Here is a 25232-nt window from a genome sequence, read left to right as displayed (position 1 = left end):
GAATATTAAATGTTATATTAACTTATATAAGAATGTTATATGGTGTATTTCAGTTTTAGTACTAAAGTTTATTTTGCTAGAGTTCATCTAAATTACATCCACTCGATTAGATATGTATATGTTTTTGTCATGTTGACATTTAAATGAATAATTATTATAAAACACAGGGTAGTATTGTAACGGAGAACTAGCCAGCTTGAAACAAAGTGGAAACTCAACCCTGATCAACCAAGCTGGTTACAGTATATCTTTGATAAGTCCGATTTTATCCCATCTGCACAAAAACGTGTGATAAATATAGCGGAAAACGCTGTAAGAAAAATGACTAAATATTTAACAACGTGCCCTCCTTTTCAGAAGACCAAGCTGTCACATTCAGCGCTCCAGAACTTAAAAAATATAACAAGCGCGCGACCGGGTTATTTCTCAGGCACGTGACCGCAAGAGGACCCAGCTCGCTCTTGCCTGAAGATGCCAAGATGGCGGCGAGCAATTATTATGGATTCACGCATGGTGCCGGTCCGCAGTACAGGTATTGAAACTGATGACAAATTGGAGTAGCATGCATACATCCACGATCAGTAAGGGAGGTCGTTCTTATGCTGTTCCAAGACTTCAAATCGCATTTTCTACATTGTTCTGAGAAGCCGTGAACGGAAAACAGCGTATTACTTGCATACTTGACATATCAAATCCAGTTAGCTAGCTAGCCCAGCAACCGGGGGGTCTGGAAGCTGGTTAGCTAGCTGGTTTAATGTAAAATATTTCAGTGGCTGAGGTATGTTTTCAAAAGTAATAAGCGTCACCCAATTAATAGTCGCCCAAACCAAGCCAATCAGTTATCTAGCTAGCCAACCGGCTAGCTTAGCTTTTATCGCTTGGAAACAGTAAAATGGCGGTGGGGTGCATCCAGCTGTGGGTCAACATCATATTTTATTTTATATGCTTAGGTAGACGTTAACATCGTTGTTTTGGTACTCTGTTAATAAAGAATGCGTGGATACTGACCTACCGGTAGCAATTGTTCAGGATGACTACGTGGACTTCTTTGATAACTAGCAAGATGGGTGCATGGTGTGTGAATAACACACTGGGTAACAGTTTGCCGGAGTTGGCAAATTGTCTGAGTGAGGTGGCAAGCGTTTGGGGAAAAAGCTAGCAGCACGGTTTGAACAAACCGATTATTTAGGTAGCTAGCAAAGTTAACTCCAATGGACGAAATGTTTACCATCTTCAGTTGATAGGCTGTCTGTAGTAACGTTAACCCACCCGAACATGACAATTACGTCATGTGGCGTACTGGCCAGTGACAGATCTAAAACTTGGCTAAAGGCAAAGATTATAGATGGGATCTTCCTCTCTGCTGAAGAGCAACATGGCCATGCTAATGGCATACTCAAGTTGATTAGCATTTACCACTGGGTAACTGTCTCAGTGATGCATTTCAGTATATCCTGCATTCTTTGCACGTGTTTAACCTATTTATGATTTATTGATAATAGTTTGCGGGTCAATACAATACAAGCTTCAGTGCAGAGGTCATGTCATCGCAACATGTCACTTGTATTGGCAGCCCGCGGTAGATTGCGGCAAACATCAAGTTGTTTTGAATGACAATATGCAAGCCTGTTTTTTTAAACGATCAAGGTGGTGGAATTTTGTATTTTGAGAGTCTGAATCTTTATCCACTGTGTACCTTGATAGTGGTACGTTCTCTTAAATGGCAAACTAACTGATTTTACCGAGCTGCCAAGATGCAAATTGCTCATATAACTGAAGGCAGGCTCTTGCTGTTGTGGAATTTATTTGGAGACTCCTCTTTGTGTTTCAAACACATTTGCATTCCAATTGAAAAAGTTCATGAGCACTCAGTACTTTTATAGTGATGGAGTAAAGTATAGGGATTATAACTTGAAAAATGCAAATTGGTTGTGGTTTCACACAGTGTTGTGTATATATTTGAATAAGGTAAGGCAGGGCTTTAATAGCAGGGCTATTCTTTGTGACATAAAATTCACTTGACTTCTCAAATGTTCATTTAGTTCTCTAAAAAGAAATGCCATATGGATGACACAGCTACATCTGGGTATCATACGCCTCATATGATATTCTAAATTATGATGGCAATAATTAGGCTGTAGAAACATCCATAAAGTACAATTTTTTATTTTACTCATCCTTTGATAGGCTGTATTATAAACAATATTGTGTAAATGCAGAAAAATCTGAGATCTCCAAGTGGTGGTTTTTGAGGTAGTTTATTTTCTGTTAAGGTGGGGAGTGCAGAAATGCAAGCAACAAAGTATGCATTAAATTTAAGAAAAGACATCCCAAACCGAAGAATATATTTTCCCATTTTCCTTTTTTAACGGACTTTAGCTCAAAACCAGTGATCCCATTCTGAACTAATCTGTTTATGCAATAGTTTATAGAACAAGATAACAAAATGTGAGATGTCCCAAAAATGTTACTTAAGAAATCAGAATACTTATTTTTTAAAGGATTACGTTTATGTACAAAAAATAAGCAGTATCATTGCCTTCATAATTTAGAACCTTTTATGAAGATTATAATGATACCAAGATGTTGTTGTCTGTAAAATATAGGCCTATGGTTAAAAAATTACAAGGTCTTCAAAGAGACGTCTGTTGGGCCAAAAATATCCTTTGATTGCAGGTTTCTCAAGAAGTAGGCTATTTGTAACCAAATTCTCACATATGCTTGAAATATCCTTCCTCCATTGGAAGTTTCCTTGTGGAAACTATAAGGAAAATATTGGATGTCTAGGGGGTTTTAGGTCCAAATTCACATGGAATGCCTTGGTAGTGTTTAGGTATTCTGGTTTGACCATCCTGCTAGATTTCACATGCATATCTCCTGCCCTGCAATTTGCTCTATTGTCTCTGACTTTTCTTAAAGTCTATTATGAAATGCAATTTTAAGGCTGTCTCATTTTTTTTTACACTACTTTGCCATCTTCCTATTCCATTTTAAAAGCCACTGTATTCTTTCACTTTCAGTGACAAGCAGCTAATGCACCTCACTAAAACAATCTGCTGTATGTTAGCTGTCTTATTTGCATTATATTTTTAGCTTGAAAAAGTAATCACATGCCTTTATCTTTGCTTATTATGATTGTTCTGCAAATCGAGGTTCAGACTGGGTGGAATTTCTCTCGTCTAGTAGTAGGCTTCAGTAAACGGCTTCATATCGAAGCTGGAAAAGGTTCATAACTTGATTCACCATATTCCGGTCTTCCTCAGGCAAACCTGCGGAACTGCTGGAATCTGGGAAATTTTACAGATCCTTATCCAGGAAGCCTTTTTAGTTTGCATCACATGACTTCTGCCGCGCAGGGAGTGAAAGAGGGCTTCAGAGACGGACACAAATGGGGACATTGAGCAAATTGCTGGCACAAAGAATGGCTGGGTAGTGCAGCTGTGCTTCGTGTCCGAGAAGCCATTTCCACACCACTAATGATAGTGACAGTTGGGGGTTTTCAGCATTTTCTGAACCAGGGATCCCTACCCAGTCCCAAAGGCACCCAGGGGACCCCGTCATAAGTTAAAAAGGGTTATATTTTTGAAAAGTGTTTTATATTTTGAAATATTTTCCCAAATCTGTATGTAGGCATTGCTTATCAAGTTTGGCCAGGGACCCCCTACAGTACTTTGAAGGACCCCACAGGGGCCCCACTGTTGAAAACCCTGGGTTTGGTAGAAACAGTGTACGTTCTGTGATGTTGGATATTACGTTTTTCCGGATGGAAAAAAGATGGAAGGCGCGATTGATTTTGGAGGAGGCAGAGATGTCTTGTCGTTGTCCCACTGTCAAATTTCAGTTGACATTTACACAAAATGTTAGAGTTGAGAGTGAAAGCAGTTGAGCATGTGCCTGCAGGACGTGCTGTGGAACCACAGAACGCCCGTGGGGAGCATATTTGTGCTCTGAGTTTTCTCTTTCCTTGATAAGGGAACTTTTTAGCCTTTAGGCATGTTTGTTCACATTAGGCCTATATTGTGGTCCTGTGGCAGTATGTAGGAAAGCCTGAAAAAACTTTGTTTGCATTTTGTTTTTTTGCATTTGCGTTTTTATTTTTTGTAAATTTGAGAATGTTCACTTCAAATAATGTCTTTTCCACAAAAGGATGTTTAAAAATGGAAAATTCAAGATTAAGCAAGAAAAACTTCAATAACCCTTTTGTGAAAACCCCATGTCACATTTGTATTTATATAGCCTATATTTTTTGACTTAAGTGCAGCTAATTGTAAAATAAAAGGTTTTACTTCAGAAGAGCTCATCTGCAAATGTTTACTTTGTTCAGTCCTTGTGATGTTTACACAAATGGTTTCAAATTTTTAAAAAACAATTATACTCTGATCCAACATGCAATTCAAAATGACAGTGATTTTGAATGCATTAAACTGTTACGCATTAGGATAAATCCAGTCTAAATTCCAAAGGAAAATTTAATCCATCCAGAAATAATAATGTAATGTTCCCATGATAATGCTGCAATACACCATTCAGTGTTTCCTTGGACCAATGCTTCCGAAGATTGACTCCCACTTACTTCCTATACCAGCACACTGACATTTTGTTTACTGGAATTGTTATACTGATTCATGATGCATCCTGTGCTGTGCAAGTTGTGTTGCATATTGTTACTGTTGTACTGTTTGCATGGGTTGTAAAAGTATAGCCTACTATTACAGCCATATTCATCCATCCATCCATTAACCAATGCCCACTTATCCTGGGCAGGATCATGGGGGGTGCTGGAGCCTATATGTTATATTTCTTGTGTAAAATTACTTAACATTTTTGAATGGGATCTTATGAATATAAATATAGCCTACAGCCAAATGTTTAATACAGACTTTAACATTTAAAATTATCAGTGAATAAACCGTTTTCAAACAGTATGAAAAACTTGACAATTTGGATATTTAAAAATATTGCTATTTTAGGTATACATGTGTTCCTGTGGAAATTGTTGACTACTGAACAAATCAAAGTCAGTTTGGAGCCTTAATCTCTACCTCTTTCAGATATGGCTAATTTTGACATCTGTAACTGAAAAGTAAAATGGTGGTAAGCAGTGCATTCAAATATTATTTGTTTCGAATGTCTGTATTGAACTGGCTGTACTCATGCTTATTGGGAGTAGTCTGCAATTTTTCGGTTTCACAGATTCTGATTGAACTCTGTTCTCCGACATCCTGATCACGCAAGTGAACTTCCGTATTCTCATAAGGCTTAGTTTGGCAATGTGGTGCTGTTGGGCTTACACGCGTGTTTTGATCATGCTCCCTTTGAGGACCTCATCTCGCATCATGAGATTTTATGAGAAGGCCTGAGAACCGAATGTTGTGTTCCTGAGCACAGGCTGTCACCTTAATTAATCCGTTTTAGCAGAGAAAAGCTACACGTTTAATTACTTGGCACGGCCTTGTTTTCCAGCTTCCGTGAGAGCATTGGGTCTTAAAATGTTTCTGGAGGCCTGGGCTAGGTTGCAAGCTCAGCTTTTATTTGGTATGTTTTGGCTGATTTAAACAACCTGCAGAAAATGGGTCAGCTCTGATTTATGCTAAGCACGGAGTTCTGAGGAAAGCAGCCTTGCCTTAATTCAAAATCGGTAATGGCGAAAATGGGCGACGGCTGAAATGTTTCACATTTCAACGTACGTCTTGGCTTTAAATAGATTAATTTCGACGTGCCTGCAGTGGTGAGTCTTTGGCCTGTTTCCTAAGCCTTTTAGCTTAATTGTCTCTTATTTGTCTTGTTTTTTTTTTGTTTCTTGCAGCACCCAGCCGGCCACTGCCTACTCGCACCCGACCACGGCCAGCTACAGCGTGCAGCCGGCTCCCGGAGTGGCCCATGCCGTGACCGCCTCCTACGCTCCCGCCACCGCCCCCGCGGCCCGGCCCGTGGCATCGGCCCCCTACCCCGGGTACCAGGCCCACCCGGGGCCCGACTACGGCTACGGGGCGCGGCAGCAGGACCCCGCGCCACAGCCCACCACCACGCCTCAGACCTACCAGGTATACAGTGAAACGGTCAGTCACTTTTACCGTATCCACGCTTATTCGATGCAGTGTTCCATGCAACTCGCTTTTCTTTTATTTGAGCGCCGTTAACACTCTCATACCATGCCCTGTATTCATTTGTGTGATTTCTGAGGTCGCCTGTTAATTTGTGTCCTCAGTGTGGTGGTGCTTATAGTAATGATTAGTTTGTCTGATAAGATACAAAAAAAACCTGTTTATACTGTCAATCTTAGAACTGTTAATCTCTTGTATGAACCCCGCCCTCCATTCTTACTCTTCTCCTTATGCACAGTTTAGTTGTCCAATATGAATGTCAATGCAAATGATGTGTTCGCACTTTTTTTGTCACAAAAACAGCAGGACAACTACAGTTATGGCCGTGCAGCGTCTGCCACCAACTATGAGAGCAAGCAGTACTACCAGACAAGCGTAGCACCTGCCCAGCGGACGCCAACAGAGACCTACTACCAGACAGGTGAGCAGCTCCTCCCGTTATCTACACCCACGCTGCAGATTCCAGATATCGCTTTCAAAAGCCGCTGTCTAGTACCGTAATGTTAGCCGGGCTTCAGAGCAGCTGCTGTGTTTGTGGGCGTATTTTTGCGCCCCAGTGCACTTTGTAACACCGCAAAAAAAAAAAAAAATTAGGCTAAATATACAGCTCTATAGTTTCACCATCAGAGCTCTAACTCGGAAGGGAAATGAATCCCCACTTGAACGTGTATGTCTGTGTGAAAAGTGAATCTGAACCACAAAGAGCAGACCTTTACCCTTTCTTCTGAAAAGCCGTGTGCTTGCCTGCAGGCGCGAAGACGGGTTACAGTCAGGCCAGCACGGTGTACAGCCAGCCGCCGCCGCCCCCGCAGAGACAGGTCACGGCCTTAAAGCCCATCGCGCCCGCCATCTCCGTGTCCACCAGCTACAACATCTACCCGGTGTCCACCAGTGTCCAGCAGCCCCCAACGCCCATCTCCTCTTACGCGCCCAGCTCCTCCTACAACTCCACCGCTGCCACTTCCTACTCGGGTGAGCCGGCGTGCCCCTCCTTTCCCGGTAGTCGGAGGCGGTTTACGGTTTCATTTCCAGAACCGCGCGGTATGGCGGTTCGAGAGGTCTGCGGCGCTGTGCTTTACCCCGGCTCCCGCTGCGCTCTTACTTTTTTTTTTCCCCCAGCAGGTATCAGCTACTCCAGCTACGACACCAGTGGCTACACCTCCACCCCGTCCTACTACCAGCCCGCCCAGCTGCCCCCCCCTCAGCCCCAGCCCCCCCCGCAGCAGCCCCAGCCTCCCGTGCAGCAGCCCCCCAAGCAGCTGACCAGCTCGTCCTGGAGCAACGCGGGCAGCAATATGGTGACCGCCCCCGCGGTCAACACCTACAAGAAGCCCATGTTCCACCAGAGCAAGATGCCCAAACCCAAGGGCCCCCCCAAGCAGCCGCAGCTGCACTACTGCGACATCTGCAAGATCAGCTGTGCTGGTCCGCAGGTGCGTCTCCCTGCAGCGTCGCTGCTGGCTCACCCACGGCGTACAGGGTGGCAGTCGGTGTTGTGCTACTGTTGCTGGATCGCTACTGCGGCTAGCTGTGTTTCTCGTTTGCCTCTGTAGGGTGCTGTGAGAAAAGGCTTATATCTGCGTAGTAAACAATCTCCCAGGAGAGCTCACAGATGCTGGAAGCACCACGTAGTTTATAGTCAGTCAACATAGCGTGTGATTATCAAACGTCTAAAAAAGCAGTGATATGGAGAAAAAAATAAGAATCAAATGTTATTAAGGAAGATAACACTTTGCCCAAACACAAATGTACTGTTTCTGCTCTGGAAAAAAGAAGAGAGCACAATTTGCAACTATATAGATGACATCAGTTTGTGGTGTGAGAGATGACCAGACAGAAAACCTGGCTTTCAGTGCTGTCCCTGGTTTAGTTCTTTTGTTAAATTTCCAAGGGGCTTTGTGCTATGTGGAAATGCCGTTACAGTTGATTCACAAGCTTCAACACTGGAGCTAGCTGCGGTTTTTCATTAGTGGGGTTTGATTTGAGAGGCGTCAAACGCGCTTTCGCCCTGCAGACGTACCGGGAGCACCTGGAGGGGCAGAAGCACAAGAAGAAGGAGGCGGCACTCAAGTCCGGCACGCAGACGAGCAACGGGCTGCGGGGGGTGCAGACGCAGCTGCGCTGCGAGCTGTGCGACGTCTCCTGCACCGGCGCCGACGCGTACGCCGCCCACATCCGCGGGGCCAAGCACCAGAAGGTGAGGCGCCGCCGCAGCGACCGTTACCATGACACCCACAAGTCTGCCTCATCTGAGTTGGAACTACAGCCCACAGAATCCTTGTTTGTTGGAAAGGGTGTAATGGCGTGCTCCATGTCCACTTCGCTTAACTACACACGTGCATGGATAACAATTCTAGCCACAAAGAAAAAAAGAGGGGAAAAGTACAGGTTTATTAGTCATGAAAAGCCAATGTGTTTCAACATGCCGTTAAACCAAAACACATTTTTTTTTTCTATCCGGTAAGCCTGTATTTTTTGTAAATTCGTTGTACCAAATGAGAATTCTTATCCCAGTGAACTGTACTGTAACTGAACTGTAACTGTACTGTGTGTTGCTTTGTCAGCCTCGTGTTTGCCCAGTGCTCATATTTGCCCCCCCCCCCTCCTCCCCAGGTTGTAAAACTCCACACCAAGTTGGGCAAGCCCATTCCGTCAACAGAGCCAGTTCTGGTGAACTCCGCCCCTGTTGCCACGACAACCACTGCCGGTAAACCCGCCCCTTCCGCTGTCACGCCAGCCGCCGCCACCGCACCGACGAAACCGGTGGTGCCCAACCCCAGCAAAGCTCCAACGCCGGTCAAGAAGGCCGCCGCACCCAAAATAACCTTTGTCGGTATGTCTTGGCTTACACAAAACACGGGTGGAACAGAATTCAAACCCTCTCTGGTGTGTAAGGTCACATGCCACTCGCTGAAAGAGAATTGACCATTTGGCATCTTTTTGAATCCTGTAATTCGCGCCATTGGTTACCGCGACCTTTGGTGTGGGCTTTTATCTCCATCAGCAAACAAACCCGCCGCTCCTCCGGTGGCCAAGGTGGAGGAGGCGAAGCCGGCCGTGGCCAAGCCGGACCCACAGAGCGACGAAGACTACGGCGACGGACCGGGGGGCCAGGGAGACGTGCAGCCCGTCGGGCACGACTACGTAGAGGAGGTGGGGTCCGGCTCTCCTCTCACAGAGGAAATGGCACCTTTATGTTGTATTTCATGGTCTAAGAACACATTATATTTATCTTTTTATATAATATAGCTGGCGTCTCATAACAACCCCTAGTTTACTTTTTTCTAACTTTTATTTACTTTTAAGTAAACATAAATGTGCTGCTTCTGAGTCATATATTAATTTACTGTTATATAAATGTATGTGCTGCCTTTGAGTACTGTATTCATTTATTATTATATGAATGTAGATGTGCTGCTTCTGCGTAAAGCATTAATGCTAATTTTCCGTGGTCTCTTCAGGTCCGTAATGAAGACGGCAAGGTGATCCGCTTCCACTGTAAACTGTGCGAATGCAGCTTTAACGACCCCAACGCTAAAGACATGCACCTGAAGGGGCGGAGGCACAGGCTGCAGTACAAGGTGGGGGGGGCTTCACAAATGATTAAATTTGCTGTTATGTTTGCCTTTTTTGTTCAGAACGGAAAAGCTCAACACAGTTTGAGGCTTTTGACTTTGTAACTTTAAGTTTGCATGCAGCATAGATGGTAGATTGCATTTAGCCAGTCAGTAAATCAGTGTGGGGTTGTAGCATGGCATTCTTGGTCTGCTTCTGAGTTGCAACCAAAAAAGGGATTGCATTTTGTGTGTAATTGGAGGCTGTTTTTCAGTTTTACCAGTAGGTGGCAAGATTGGTCAGATTAAGGTGTTTATATTGCTCATACTGTCATCTCTCAACATAAGGGTAGCTTTGAGGTTTCCATGAAGGTAAACGGCTGCAAAAAAATCTCATCATTATGCAACAACGTATTTTTATTTTTATGACATCTCTGTGGCCAGCAGCCGTGAAATATTAATGGAGAGGTAGAAACCGAAATATTAAGTAAACATTTCTGGAAGAGTGAGGTGTAGACATTAACAAACTGTGTTTTGAGTTATAACAGTGCAGTACTACTCAAAAGAAACAAACCTAGCAGGGTAATCAGGAAAAAATGGCTTTATTTATACTAAACTACAGTGAATAACGCCTGAAGGCTTCCATATAGTAGCTAATGAGAACAGGAACACTGCACTCACCCCTGGACACTCAAGATCACGGCTGTGACTCGGGCATAGCTGACATTAACAGTTACTTTGATGATGTCAGCCTCTGAGAACCAATTTAAATATGCCCTCACCTGTCCGTGAAATACATTAAAATGTTGTGTATGCTGAGATTTTTGCTGGTCTGTATGGTTTGATCTATCAAAGGTTCGCAAGATCTTTGAAAGCCATCGACGAGAATGCCTCCTAATACCCTTAGCTGACCTTGAGTTGTGTGTCATGTACAAATGGCTGAGTTCTTCTGCTGTTCATTTTGGCTGTGGAACAATAAGTTTGGGTTTTTCCTGAATTGTCACGAAAAGACACGTGTGGTTTTTGGGAGAGGGAAGTGAAACGTTGCGTTTTTTTTCCCCCTGCGCAGAAAAAGGTGAACCCAGAGCTACCGGTGGAGATCAAGCCTAGCAACCGTGCGCGGAAACTGCAGGAGGGCAAGCTGAGGAAACAGAAGCAGAAAGCCGTGCTGAAGAGGCAGCGCGATGACGAGCAGCGCTGGCACATGGAGATGAGGTCAGAGGGGCCGGGCCGGCGCATGTTCATGAAGCCAGATGGGCAGAGCTGGCTCATGGGGATGATGTCAGAGCTGGGGAATTCCCAGTGTGTCATAGTGTAGGGTCTTCCAAAGGGATTCACATGGCTTCTCCCTCCAGCCTTCTGTGTGTGTGTGTGTGTGTGTGTGTGTGTGTGTTTGTGTGCCTGTGCATGCATATGTGTGTGTGCGCGCATGTGTGTTTTTGTGTGTGTTGAAAAAAGGTGTTCTATTACTATAAAATGCTAAAGTAACCTTCAGTGGGTGTTAAAATATTGTGAAATCCTGCTCTAATATATATCCATGACTCAGTGTCTGCATTTTTCCATCCTCAACCAGCTGAGCCAGTCAGAGATGAAAGCTGAGTAGGTTCTCTTACCCTGTGACAGGCGCTATGAGGAAGACATGTACTGGAGGAGGGTAGAGGAAGAGCAGCTGTACTGGGGGGAACAGCGACGCAGGATGGGCCCCCCTCCCCTGATGAGTCGGCCCGGAATGCCTGTACCCCCCCTCCTGGTACGTGTCCTCCCCTGGTTCCGCACATAATCATGACAGGGAGCCATCTTGTTCCATTACAGTTAATGAATCCAGAGGAGCAGTCTATCTTCATATACAGATACTTTAATACCCTAATTTTATGCACTGATCGACGGAAGTATCTGAGTGGCGAACGTAGTCTTATTCAGTGCTCCTGGAACGGGATTCATTTAATGATATCTCAATTATCTGACTCCAAAATAGAGTTTTAACCTTTCCTCCATGCTTTCAGTTATATATAGATGGAAGAGACTGCTTTCCGCCAGTATTGTGGGTCTGTCGATTGCTGGTCAGATAAGGGGCACACTTCTGTAAACAGTCCTACAGAGCCCTTCAAGTCCGTGTAGTTAGAGAATCCATAAGAGCACTCTGCATACAGTCATGTAGTATCCTGGTATTGCACATGACCCCCATGCGACAGCTTGTTTTCCTACAATTCGAGAATCCAGAAGAGCACTTGGCATACAGTCATGTAGTATCCTGGTATTGCACATGACCCCCATGCGACAACTTGTTTTCCTACAATTCGAGAATCCAGAAGAGCACTCTGCATACAGTCATGTAGTATCCTGGTATTGCACATGACCATATGACTGGGTCCCATGCAACAGCTTACTTCCCTGCAGTTAGAGAATCCAGTAGAGCATTCGCATAGAGGCCCTTAAAATCAGCAGCCTGGCGCAGGCCTGTGTATTTCTCTGGCCGCTTTGGCTTCTGACGTGGCCCCCCAGCTCGGCGCCCCCGCCTCGGTGCCGCTTGGCTCTGAGAGGGGCCTGGTTTTCATTCGGCTCTTCTCCCCCAAGCCTGCGCGCCGCCCGGACTCCCCCGACGACCGCCACATCATGGCCAAGCACTCCAAGATCTACCCGGTGGAGGAGGAGCTGCAGGCGGTGCAGAGGATCGTGTCGCACTCGGAGCGTGCCCTCAAGCTGGTCTCCGACAGCCTGCTGGAGAAGGAGGGCCCCAGGGCCGACGAGGCCCCCCAGGACAGCGCGTAAGGCCCCCCTCCCCCCGAGGGAACATCTGTCAGCCTGTCCTCTCGTAGTCTTACGGGCTACGGTGTCGCAGGAAATGCGCTGTTATATGCCTAAGCTGGGAGATGAACCTAAATTACTTCAGCAAATACCCTGCTGTATAGATGGATAACTGGTAAAAATGTAAGCTGTGTAAGTTGGTCTGTATTGCTAGGCATACAAAGTAATAACAATAATAATAATAATAGCTTTGTTTATATGGAACATTACATACGTGTCTTTTACTATGTGTTTTACAGAAGTAAGACGAAACATTATCACAATATGAAACTTTCTTTTTCGATGTTGGTGGAGAAATTAGCCTTGCGAACACGGTTAAACCTCAGACCCGTGTTTAAACTGTGATGGGCTGCCACAGGGGCTTCCCAGCGCCTAGCCCCAACCCCAACCCTAACCCAACCCTATCCCTGTCTCCTGGGCGCAGCGCTGCGGACCCCCAGCCCCGGATGCTGAAGGGGGTGATGCGGGTGGGGATCCTGGCCAAGGGCCTGCTCCTGCACGGGGACACCACCGTGCAGCTCATTCTGCTGGCCGCCAAGAAGCCCACCGCCTCCCTCCTCAGCGCCATCGCAGAGCAGCTCCCCCGCGAGCTCGCGGTAAGATCTGCCAACTCTCCTCACACCTTTTTTTTTTTTTTCTTATCATTTTTATGATCTTTTTTTAACAAATGGGGAAGTGTCCTTTTGATTCCCCACGTGTTTGCAGCAGGTGGTTTTGAGGGTCGACAAGTTTGGCCTTTTTTTTCAGATCTGTCTTCACAAGTACAGCGAGTTTGTAAAAACGGAAGATGTCTTATCCGCCCATTTAGCTGGGTGAATGTAGTGGACTTAATAAAATAAAGGAAAACTTGCAATTACCGCAGTAAACCAGTACAGTACCAGTCTGAAACCAAATATCATATTATTTGAATATAATCTGTCTTTGTGTTTGATAAACGGAGGCTGAAAGCCCTGTATTATGGATTTGGTATACATCGTGGTAAATTATGACCACATCCTGCTCAAAACGTGGTCTGAGGAAGCATCAGAATAGCACTGCTACATGTAGAAATTTAAGCACTCATGAGACGTCAACAGCCCTTAAGTTGTTATTCTAAAAAACTAATTCGTCACTTCCTTTCCTGGAACACGTATTAGGAAATTCAGAGCTTCTCATTTATGTGTTGGGATGACCGTAAAATGAGGATGTTGCAGTAATTAAAAAAACTTCCACTTTACTAGTAGTAACATAAATGGTGAAGCTGAATATAAGAATAATAATATCACTGCATTAACAATATTAAACCAGTTATGATAAGTGAACAAAGCTTATGCCTAAAATATGTTTTTAGCTCAGTTTTCAGACAGAGAAGTGTATATAAATATGTATTTCTCAAAGTGTGTGTCCTAATTTGTAATATTGCAAAAAGTGAAAACAATACTGATTCTATTATACTTTATGGAAATGGAATGTTTTTATTTCAGTTTGACTTTTGCAGTGACATTTTTCAACCACAAAGGTTTTTATAGAAGCTGTGGCAGCACTGCTGACCTCACTTGCTCGAGATGCTTGCTGACGTTCTGCAGCTTCATAACGTGTTTACTACACACAAGGGCTCAAAGTCCAGCTGGATCAGTGTGAGGCTCAGGACTTCACTCTTTAAAATGTTTTTAAAATGTTATTTCAGGTTGTGTAGGCATACCATTGCCTTGCAAGCTCATCTGGAGTTACCTGAAGTTTTTTTATTTTTTTATTTTTTATAAACCACAGGGCTGCAAGTGCCCTTATATCTGCCATTGTAAAACTGCAAGTCGTCATGAACTTGCATCAGTGCATTTCTAAACTATTCTTCGTCGCATTGAAAAAACTGGGTCAGTTGAAAGCGTACACTAAAACTGAAAGAATAAAGAAGTGAGCTATGATTTGATTTCTAGAGAGAACTACATGGAGGAGGCAAAACGTGTGCATATTTATTCCTTGTTTGAAAGATATTTTGTTTGCATCGTGGAGGTATTTAATTATCCCCTAAATATCCAATGTGGGAAAATGTGCACACATCAGAAAATAGTGTGATGTGTAGTGCGTATTAAAGCTTTATACTGGTGGTTCACAAAATCAAGTAGGGTCTGCTTTTCATTCAGACTTCCGTCTAAAGCATTAAAGCCCGCACGTGGCAGATGAATCTGTTGCTGTTGGCTGATTAATTTCTATTGAGGGCTTCAATTGCCTCTTCTGCTAATTTTATTTTATTTTTGAAACCTTGAATATTGTTTAAATGTTAACTATTAATTTTGTAAGTACAGTAACAAGGACTGATCATGGTTCAGTGTTGTTAGACACAGTTTATTTTGGGAAAGGCATCCCTATACCACCAGCATCTTTATTTCATGTCTTTGTGCTGAAGACTTTGCAAATCTTTTCTGATGTGAGCAATGCCAAAAAACGAGAAAACAGTCATTCCAAAGTGAACTACCTTCATACATTTTCTCGTGCCTGTGTAGTATTGCTGGTCTCTACACCACAATCCTTGAAGTTATAGAAGGAGACTAGGGAGTTTTTGTGGGAAATTCTAAAGGTGTCACTTAAGTTCCCTGACGAACAATATAAAAACAGATGTACTATGAGTTGCAATGTGTTAGGCAATTCAGGTTTTTTGGAGGGAAAACAAAACTGAAAATAACTTGTTATTAATCAGAAAGCACACCATTATTCTTGAGTTCTTATTCATGTTTAGCCAAAGCATTAATGTCTTTGTGAGCTAATGTGGTTTTCATTGTATTTTTGTTGGACTTACAAGCCGAAGGTAGCAACAGCATATTTGTGTTTTTTTAATTTTTCTTTTAAAAAAAAAAAAAAAAAAAAAAAAAAAAAAAAATTCTTTGGTGTTACTGCCTTTCTGTGTCTGTGCCTCCAGTCTGTCTCATAGCCATACCCAGTTTTGGTAAAATGTGGTGGGAATGTGGGGGACTGCATGACACATTCATGTTCTTTTTGGAGGGAAATTAATAAAGGACAAGAACATTTGGCCATTGTATACACAATTGTATGCGCTTATGAACTGAAGAGAGAAGGGCATTAAAATCAGCTCTGAGCTGTGTACATGCATACCTTTTACCCACTGAAAATAATTTACAGAAATACAGAATGGGCAAATATTAAATGTGCTCAAATCACAAAATGAATGGAGGGAGGTTGTCGACACAACAGCAAGGTCGACGGCACCATTTCTTTGAACGTGGCATCCATATAAAAGCTTTATACTAACTGTTCCTAAACTTGTTACGCAGAACTCTATGAGTGGAAGCAACAAAAGTTACTAAATGCGTGCGGAGTGGATTAAATTGTAATCAAATTAAATGTTCTGTCAAATGCAATCAAATGAAATGTTGCACCAAATAAAATGCTGTTAAACTATATATTGAAGTGCCAAAATGCTATCAAATGAAACAATCCCTTGGTGATACAATGATTTAAAAATCATTTCATCATTGTATTTGATTGCTTTAATATTTTTGTATTCACTAGCAGTTTAATCAGTTTGATGCACTGCAGTTGCAATTGCATTGCTTCAATCAGTTTACTTCTTCTTTCACTGCCATGTTAGACAATTTGATGCCACAAATTTGACCAAATTCAGTCAAGTTGTCCCACCCACCAACGTAGCCTATGTTTATGCACTCGATGATTGACAGCTCTTGCCGTTTAGATTATCCAGACACGGGATCTTGCTCACCTGTTTTTGTGCATGGTATTGGTGAAGTCCATTTGGAAAAGATGTTTGGTGTGTGATTTCAATGTGGCAGACATTTATGCCCTAATGTCTGCTCATCCACTGAAAACCACTATGTGATAAACCTGGTTTTCTAGTATTCATTACCCTCAGTCTCAGCTAAATTTATAAGGTGTATGGTTTATAACCGTCCTTTTCTCTTAAAACACTTCATGCATTATGCCAAATGTGATGATGTGTCTTCTGCAATAGAATAACGCTTAAATTTAACACCTTAATGTCCAAGGACATACCCAAAATGGCTACTAGAATTTTTTTCCCCCCCACAGTGGCTTTTCACAGTATTCACTCATTGTCATCTCTCATGTGTCGGATCTAAACACACCCAAGCAGCCCCTAATGTGGGGCTAAAAAAAAAAAAAAAAGCTGCTCACAACATAATTTAATTCAAAGACTAATCTAATTCAACAACATATTGTATATCAGGCATAGTTGCTGCAGACTTAACAGAATGAATGAAGCCTGCCTGTCATCTCTTAGCACCTGGCAGTAAAGTTCAGTCTTCCATGCAGCATATGCCACATTTATCAGGCCGGGACTATAGATGTGTGCCGGTGGCTGTGTGACATTCTGCTAATCATATTCCCTGGCCAAACTAGCAGTTCTCAGTCTGGTAAACTGCACACTTTGTGCATGTGAATGAAACGTTTTTCACATACAACACTCATGAATTCAGTTTTCCAACACTGGTCCTTGATTAACACTTCAACAAACTGAAAGTCGTTCATGCCATGCAAAAAAAAAAAGAAAATTCGAAAATTAATTTAGCCTTTTATTCTGACAGTTGCAACTGTATTTCTGAGATGCAAGCCATACAAACAGTAATGTCTGTGTAGCAAACTGCGTGCCACCGCTCGTGTCAGAGATGAGAGAGACGAGAGTTTATTTTTGGACGCGAATGCGTCTTTTATTTTTACTGCCGTCACGCTGCTTTTTGTTACACTTTTTTAGACAAACACACAATTTCCCGGCTGACCGTCCGTCAGCCCTTCAACCGTCTCCAGTCAGCCCGTTCCGTCTGTGTAGACCGGCTTTTTAAGCGTCCAGGCTCACTGTCGAGGTAATCAGCACATTGTTCATTAATCAAACAATTAACCATCAGTGCTGATTATTAATCCCCAACAGCTGTGGCGCAGAGTTCCGAGAGCCGCCCCGCCCACTCTCTCTCTCTGCAGCCAACGCAAAACCACGCCCACCCTATCACAGTCTGCATACGTCTGTATGCAAACTGCACTTTATGCATAGCTCACAAAAGCGGTTTTGTCTGCAGTTTAAAGATATGCTGCCACTGTAAAGCTGTTTTGCCAAAGCTGTCTTTCTATGTGCTCCTGTTTCAGCCACACAAAGTGCTATTGTACCTTGTGTGAGGCTTGCGATAGCCTTGTCTGTGGGTAAACCGGCCTCCAGAGCACAGTTGGCCTGTAGTTCTGCTGTTAAAAACAGGATCCCTCATTTCAATTTTTGCCATTTTAGGAATCGTTTAAATAAAGTAGTTGGTCGGATGAGTGTCCCACAGTGTTCGTTTTCATCACCTGTATGCTCTCCTAGCGGTGTCAAATCTGTAGCTATCTTTGTTCTGTAATGAACATGTTTTCTTACAATACGGGAGGGAATACAAAATAAATGAATGGATAAAAGTTGCTGCCTGGCACAGTTCCTGTTTTTTTTTCCCTTTATTGGGTGATCTGACTGGTTTAATCCGTCTTTTCATTCACCTGGAGAGCTGATCTTTAGTACCCATGCTTACTGATCTTTACTACCTGTTTTAACTGATCGTTTGTACCAATGTTAACTGATCTTCAATACCCATGTTAACTGATCTTTAGTACTCATGTCAACTGATCGTTAGTACCAATGTCAACTGATCGTTAGTACCAATGTCAACTGATCGTTAGTACCAATGATAACTGATCTTCAGTACCCATGTCAACTGATCTTCAGTACCAATGTTAACTGATCTTCAGTACCCATGTTAACTGATCTTTAGTACCCCTGCCTGGTTATGACACCTAGTTCCTACAGAGCGAGAGTGGGGCTGTTATTCCATTTCATTTCCCCCCTGCCTCCCCTCCCATCTGTTCGTTTCCTGAGAGAAAATATTGCAAACCCCAAATTGGTCATTTGTAATTCTGTGGCCTTTGACAATTCCTCTATAAATATACTTCCAGGCTGTGCTATGTAGAACTGCTTTTTGTAAAAGAGTGAGAACGGAATTCACGGTCACCCATATGCAATTAACAATGTACAACCAGACCATGATTCAAAACCAAAATATTGAATAGTCATTATTATTTCCCAACACTAGTGTCCCATAGCCCTCCAACCCCACCCTTGTCCTCTCCTCTGTAGTGAGTAATACCGAGTGTCCTTTTAACCGGCAGACGTTTTCTGAAGATCAGTATGAGGTGCAGGCTCACCCTGAGGAAGCCAACATCGTCATTTTTTCCAGCAAGGAGCCCAAAATGCAGGTGACCGTCTCCCTCACCTCGCCCCTGATGAGGGAGGACCCCGCCGCGGAGACGGACACGAAGGCGGGGGAGAAACCGGCCGAGAAAGGTTAGAGAAGCCTGGCCTTCTGCCCGCCACACCCGTGCGCCTCTCCGGGTCAGATTCAGCTCACGGGAAACGCCCCGACACAGTCGACACCTTTCCAACCTGATACCCCCCCAGCCCAACCCCCAATCAATATTAACTCATTGGCGTCACTTGTAAACGTGTCTGTCATTCTGTGCAATCCACCCCTCAATTTCAATTTGATGCAGGGATCTCTGACCTTTCTCCCATATGTGGAATGTTGTGAACAGTGTGTTATGGAAAGAATTATGTGAGCCTAGAGAATGTGCATCTGGTGGTCTTAGATCCAACTCGTAATCTCTCTTCCCTAAAATTGCATTGGTGTTATTCTATAATTATTCTATGACTGCTTTTATGAGGTCGATGTCTCCTGTACATTTTCTACTTGAGAAGTGTTTTGGTGAAAATCTCTGAAATTGTTTTACTGTAAAGTTTTGCTCATCGTCCCGGAAGATGTCCAGACATGTATTTAGCATTTTAAAAAATGTTTTTGATGTGCTTATGAAATAAAATGTCCTTTATTACCATTGTCTTGGTTTTTAGGAACCAGACTTTATTGACATCAGTTTTAAATAGCGTTTCAGGAACGCGTCAAATTTCATTTGCAGTGGAAGGTTTTAGGCAGGTGTGTCCAATCTTATCCGAAAAGGGCTGTTGTGGTTTTTGTTTTATCCCAGCACTACGACACCTGATTCAACTAATTAACTTAGCATGGGCTTCAGTCAAAATCTTGATAAAGTACAATCAGGTGTCTTAGTGCTGTGCTGAAGCAAAAACCTACACCAACACCAACCCTTTTTGGATGAGATTGGACCCGCCTGTTTTATGGAGCACCTGTGATATTTCTATTGTGAAACAAAGCCTGTGACTATATACCTGCATTTATCTGTGCATTTACTTAAATTAGCCAGACATCGCTTCTGCCTTACAGTCTAGCTCTTATAATAGAGAGTTGGTTCTTAAGTTGGACTACTATTAAAACAGCCTTTTTTTCCTTGAGAAATATATGGAGACTTCTGGGAACTGACAAGCTATTTCTTTTCTGATCTGAGTACATTGGCTGTAGTGGTGTTTGTCAGCAGCTTCTTGAGGTCTCGATGTGCTATCTTTGGTCAAAAGAAAAATGGAGGTACAAAAAAAGAAGAGGACAGGATTAAATTCCTTGACTCGGACAGTTTAAGTTTCATTGGGGCTGAAAGAAATGGTGCACCATTCCTTCATGAACACATCCTAGCAGAAACATGAGGATGGGGACAAGAAGCTGCAGGGCTGAAAGACCTTTTCAGTCTCTGAGGAGGCCTGGGCACAGGGGAACTGTGAGGGCTCAGTGTAGACAGCAGTTGAATGGTACTGGGGAAAATGGGCTGTGTGAAATGGGATGGACTTCTTTGTCTTCTAGGGATTCCCGAGGTGGAGACGGATCCTCTGGACGTACTGGACAGGAAGAAGTGCCTGGAGTCCCTGGCCGCCCTTCGGCACGCTAAGTGGTTCCAGGTGAGAGGTCATCAATGTTCAAGATGAAATAAAAGAATACAGAGAACGCAGAGTGCTCCCTTTTCCAAGGGTATTGATTAGAGCCCGACCGATGCCAGATGTTTGGGTCCGATGCCGATCCCGATTTTGGAGAGTCCTAGCCCAGCGATTACCGATGTTTTGACTGATATTTTGTCAAAAAGTGCAACATTTTCAAAACTTATATTTTATCAAAGTTTCTATATTTGAGAACATTTAACTTATAAGCAAACAAATAAATAAAAATAAACACACAAATACCTTTTTGATAGATAAAAAAATGTAAAAGATGATATTAAATTAAATATATATATTAACACCATCTTCAAGTGGTGTGAATTCAAAATAACTCCACACGTTGCTTTTACTCTTTTCTTTTCCAGCCATCTATAAAAAAATTAATTAAAAAAAATCAGTTTTCCAGTTTCAAACATGTATTTTTATGAATATTATTTTATTGTTGTTGTTGTTATTAATTTGTTATTATTATTTCTTAGTATCTATTCTCAGTAAATGAGTTATATTTTCTTATTTTATTCCTACTACATGATCTCAAAGAGTAAGACTTTATCTAGCGGAGCTAATGAGTGAATCAAGTGTAACGTTAGATGAAACTAAATTGACTGGATGAAATGCGTAACGTGAGGCTTGTCCATAAGAATTCGGTGGTGAAAAAAGCTTGCTACGATGACGCGTGACTAGATGACAACACTCGCTTGCAATAACGCGTTGGCTATTGACACAGCATCATATAGTAGCTAATATCATTATCTCAGATAAAAAAACAAACGTATGATGCATTCAATCACCATTTTATTTTGGCTGGTTATTTATTTGAGAATACAGCTATGTCCTCTGGAAATGTAGACCCTACGCTGCTTATGTGCTCACTGCCACTTCATAAAGGCTTGCTAGCCAGCTTGCTAAAGTGAACCAAATGCTTTAGTAAGGGGAACAGTTCTTGAAACTAAATTACCACAAGTGTGAAATGACTGATGCTTGTCACAAGCTTTGGCAAGATACAGTAGACATTTTAAAATGCACATTTTTCTCTTCAGCAGTGGTTTTACTGTTTGGAAGGTAAGGCTCGGTAAAATGTCTGAGGAAGTAAGCAAGTGGAGAACACTAATCTCTTTCTATGATTTTTCCATTTCCTCGTTGATTTGACTGAAAATAATGTTTATAAAATGTTTGAGACCGGTTTACACAAACATGGTTGGCAGACATGATGGCTTGCCATTCTAGAGCTTGAGACAATGCCAACTGAGATTTCATTAGCCGAAAAAAGACATTGTAATTCTCTCTGTGGCTAGTGGCGTTACAGAAAATAACAAAGTATGCATCTTTAGCGCTATCCCTTGTGATTTCAGGCTCGTGCAAATGGTCTGCAGTCTTGTGTGATCATCATCAGGGTATTACGGGACCTGTGCCAGAGAGTGCCGACCTGGGGAAAGATGCCCGGATGGGTGAGAGAGATTTCCTGTCTTCCTGTTCTCTTAAATTGAAAACAGGAAGTAGAGGTTAAAATGATTCTTGGTTTCATGTTACATTTAGAATAAGGCTGAACAGGTGCATAAACAGGAACTCCGATCAAAGAACAGGGGGTCCTTTGTTCTTTGAGCAGCATTCTCAGTGCGCTGATTATGTCTTGGAAATGATTATCACTGTTTGTTTTCACTCTAACCAATGAAATGCACAATCGCCCCCCTGTAAACCTGCTAATGATTTCTACATGATTTGTGGTGTCTAAATGTGATTGAACGTATAATTTGCAGAAGGAAGTACATTTTGAGAAGTTGTTGTCTTTCCATTCATTTATTGTCAAAGTCCTCTTTTTAATAACTAATACATTCTAATAACTTTTTAATAATCACTAAAAATGTGAACACCACATCTAAATAAATAAAGCAAATGAATCCTCATCGATCTGTATATGTATGTATTATAATTGATAATTGTATAATTATTCATATACGTGTAGTTAGATTACCACTATAACCTGTTTGATTGTTTAAGCTAAGCTTTGCTAAGTCAAAGACTAACAGCATTGAGATGGCATTGTGGTGCCCCCCTCATGCCAGGCCATGGAGCTGTTGGTGGAGAAGGCCATCAGCAGCGCGTCTGGCCCACTCAGCCCCGGGGAGGCCATGCGCCGGGTTCTGGAGTGCATTGCCACGGGCATCTTGCTGCCGGGTGAGTACCTGACTGCCCCCTGCAGGCTGGGCAGGAGAGGGGTGAACATTTATGGCCTTATTTCTGCTTCTGTCACGCCGCTGGCTCCAAACGTAGGCCTCCCGCTGTGTTTGTCAGGCTAATAACACTAGTGGTTAAAGTGCTCTCTACCATTCCTCACTTTTGTGACCTATTTAATTATCGGCTTGAGCAGCCGCTTCCCCATTTCTGTTGTTCCGTACTGTCAACTGACGCGGAGGCCTGTGGAGAAAAACAAATTACTGTAAATAAAACGTCGCAACATTTTGTTTTGGCGTTTCGCCATTGTCTCATGCTGCCATGGAGGAGGGTGGGGTGACCTCAAGCCGTTCCTGAATTTCTGCAGCTGTGAATGGTGTTTGAGTCTTGCGCTGGTAGTTAGCTGTCAATGCTGTCCACACAGATGGCCCCGGGCTGCTCGATCCCTGCGAAAAAGACCAAATAGATGCTCTTGAACGCATGACCAATCAGGCCAGGGAAGATGTAACCGCAAGTGCACAGGTAAAATCATTGTCTTCTTAATGGCTGACTCATTCTGTTTTCTTGTGTCACACAACTTGATCAAACAATGTCTAAATAGACCTTATTGATCCACCTCGCAGATTTTGCTTATGGTGTCAGACTCTCGTCATTGGAATTTTTAGTTTTTTTATTTATTCATTATTATTGTTTTCCCATCAGCACGCTCTGCGGTTGCTGGCGTTCCGGCAGATCCACAAGGTTCTGGGGATGGAGTCGCTGCCAGCGGCCAAGGCCAGCGCTCGCAATCGCAAGCGAAGGAGAGACGGCAGCGAAACGGGGGAGGGGGAGGGGGAAGGAAAGAAAGACAAGAAGGAAGATGCCGAGGACGTCTGAAAAAAAACCACAGCGTAGCCACCGCTCGTTTTCAGAAGCTCTCGACCGTCCGTTTCTCTTGTATTAGATACACTATCCATCTATATGACCATACGTTCAGTTTGCATTTTACAGTGGGGATCCGTGGGGGCAGGACACACAGTTCTCTCCCCATACACAATCCACTGTGGATGTCATTAAGGAATTGTGCTTTAAAATTGGTTTAAATGTCACTGAAGCTGAAAGAAAATTTTGCATCATTCCATTGTAAGGATCTTTGCCCCCACCATAGCTGCCGAATACTCTCATCATGCAGTACCTGTACCAACCACTGTTACTTTACTTATTTTTTTAATAGTGCACTTTCTTTAACTTTACCTACATCTTTTCTTATAGAAAAGAAAAGCTGAAATACCACCTGCAAAGGCCAGTTTAAGTATTTTTAATTCATTTACGACAGCAGTTTTTATTTTTTAAGTTGCTTGTATAGAGCTGTATGCAGGAGAAAGACGTTTAGGGCATGTTGGGAGCTCTGGGGAAGGAAAATTAATGTTTTACACATACTCCAGAGCAATGACTTAATATGTGCTATGTAGGTATGAAGACAAAAGGACAAATTTTTAGTAATAAGTTATCTTGAAAGATACTGTTTACAGTGCCCAAATTGCAGGTGTAAGAATTTGGATAAACTTTGCACCTTGAAACAAATAAGCATAAAAATTACTAAACGGACGGCGTTCACTGGAACCTTTTTTTTTTTTTTTTTAAAGGATCAAACAAAAAACCAAACAAACTAAGCTGTGAAACGCCACCTTTACGCGTGTTGCTTACTTGGTGCTTGTTGTGGGTGGTTGTTTCCTCTCAAGATGGTGTCTCTTGTAAAACCTGACACAAGCTGAGGTATGAATGTCAATAGCTAAGAGAAGGGCTTGTTTATAGGCAATGACCCTTTCTGAAAATGCACACATATGCCTCGGTGCTGTTTAACAAGTAAAAATTGCCCAAAGGGACACTTGGCCAAGGCACGATTGTGTGACTGGAGTGAAATTTGGAAGCTTTAAAGTGTAACCAGAATAACGGCTCTAGTTTAAAGGCAGGCAATTTCTCTGCCAAGACTAGCTTTTCAAATCTATTTTGGAATGCTGTTTGTGTGGCCAGAGCATAGAGAGGAGAAGCAGTACTTTGGGACAGGCGGTAGAATGATAGGCAGCTATCTTGGGTCAGCCACGACATCAACGCTGTCTGACCTGTCATTATTAAGGCTTGGAGTGGGAAGGAAAAAAGTGTACTTGTAGAAGGGGAATTTTATTTTTTTTGAAGCGTTGGGTATCCCCTACAAATGGGTGTTGGACTCATGTGGTCAGACTTCCTTATGTCTACAACATAAAATTGTGTTGTATAATTCAGGCACTTTGGAGATTTCATACGTTTGGTATGAATGTAGGAAAAAAACCTAATACATTAGGGAAGATATTTCATGTGGTGGAAATTTGGAGAAGAGACAGTATACCCTTGAAAAATGCACAGGTCTAAGTGTATGTCTGTTTATGTACCGAGCTTGTGCATTTCATGGTAATTTCAATTAAAAGATTCACATTTAACATCTGAGATATTCTTTTTTTTTTCCCCATTTGACTTTAAGTTTCCAGGAGGGTGTTACAATCAATTTTGTTTTATATATGTGTTAGGAAAGTGTGTACGTTGCTTTAATATTATTTGAATGTTGTTGTAGTGCTGCCTAAAATCAAGAGAAAATATTAAAGAAACTAAGATCATTGTTGGTTTTGTCAGTGTCACAAATTTAATTTAACAATTTCTGTCATTTTTATTAGACGTTAGTGACTTACAATGGTAGTGGGGTAGAAAATT

General features: G+C 42.6%; 1 protein-coding gene across 11 annotated transcripts; it reads left to right on the top strand.

Annotated features, from left to right (window-relative positions):
• The first annotated feature begins 400 nt into the window (after positions 1–400).
• zfr2 (zinc finger RNA binding protein 2) lies at positions 401–25140 on the top strand. 11 transcript variants are annotated; one of them, XM_035412569.1, is made up of 19 exons: positions 401–532; positions 5807–6044; positions 6411–6525; positions 6837–7076; positions 7224–7537; positions 8119–8301; positions 8718–8937; positions 9109–9257; positions 9566–9685; positions 10728–10873; positions 11282–11408; positions 12233–12423; positions 12888–13059; positions 18614–18788; positions 20206–20300; positions 21689–21784; positions 22400–22511; positions 22933–23030; positions 23211–25140. In XM_035412569.1, exons 1-19 carry the CDS (start codon positions 480–482, stop codon positions 23382–23384), a joined length of 3018 nt encoding a protein of 1005 aa, XP_035268460.1. In that variant the 5' UTR covers positions 401–479; the 3' UTR covers positions 23385–25140. The 11 variants fall into 11 exon arrangements, 10 of the variants coding, with proteins under 10 accessions (XP_035268460.1, XP_035268464.1, XP_035268458.1 ...); XM_035412573.1 differs by having other exon boundaries at positions 6408–6525; positions 6855–7076; XM_035412567.1 differs by having other exon boundaries at positions 6408–6525.
• The last annotated feature ends 92 nt before the right edge of the window (positions 25141–25232 follow it).

Source organism: Anguilla anguilla, chromosome 4 (genome assembly GCF_013347855.1).
Source record: "Anguilla anguilla isolate fAngAng1 chromosome 4, fAngAng1.pri, whole genome shotgun sequence".
Taxonomy (NCBI): domain Eukaryota; kingdom Metazoa; phylum Chordata; class Actinopteri; order Anguilliformes; family Anguillidae; genus Anguilla; species Anguilla anguilla.
Note: the sequence above shows the minus strand (reverse complement) of the source record. Positions and strands in the feature narration are given on the sequence as shown.

Excerpts from the sequence above, each read along its gene's own strand:
- zfr2 (XM_035412563.1), top strand. The coding sequence starts at position 480 with ATGGCGGCGAGCAATTATTATGGATTCACGCATGGTGCCGGTCCGCAG. Across the intron at positions 20,301-21,688 it reads GGCACGCTAAGTGGTTCCAG|GCTCGTGCAAATGGTCTGCA; the intron begins GTGAGAGGTCAT and ends TTGTGATTTCAG. Across the intron at positions 22,512-22,932 it reads CACGGGCATCTTGCTGCCGG|ATGGCCCCGGGCTGCTCGAT; the intron begins GTGAGTACCTGA and ends CTGTCCACACAG.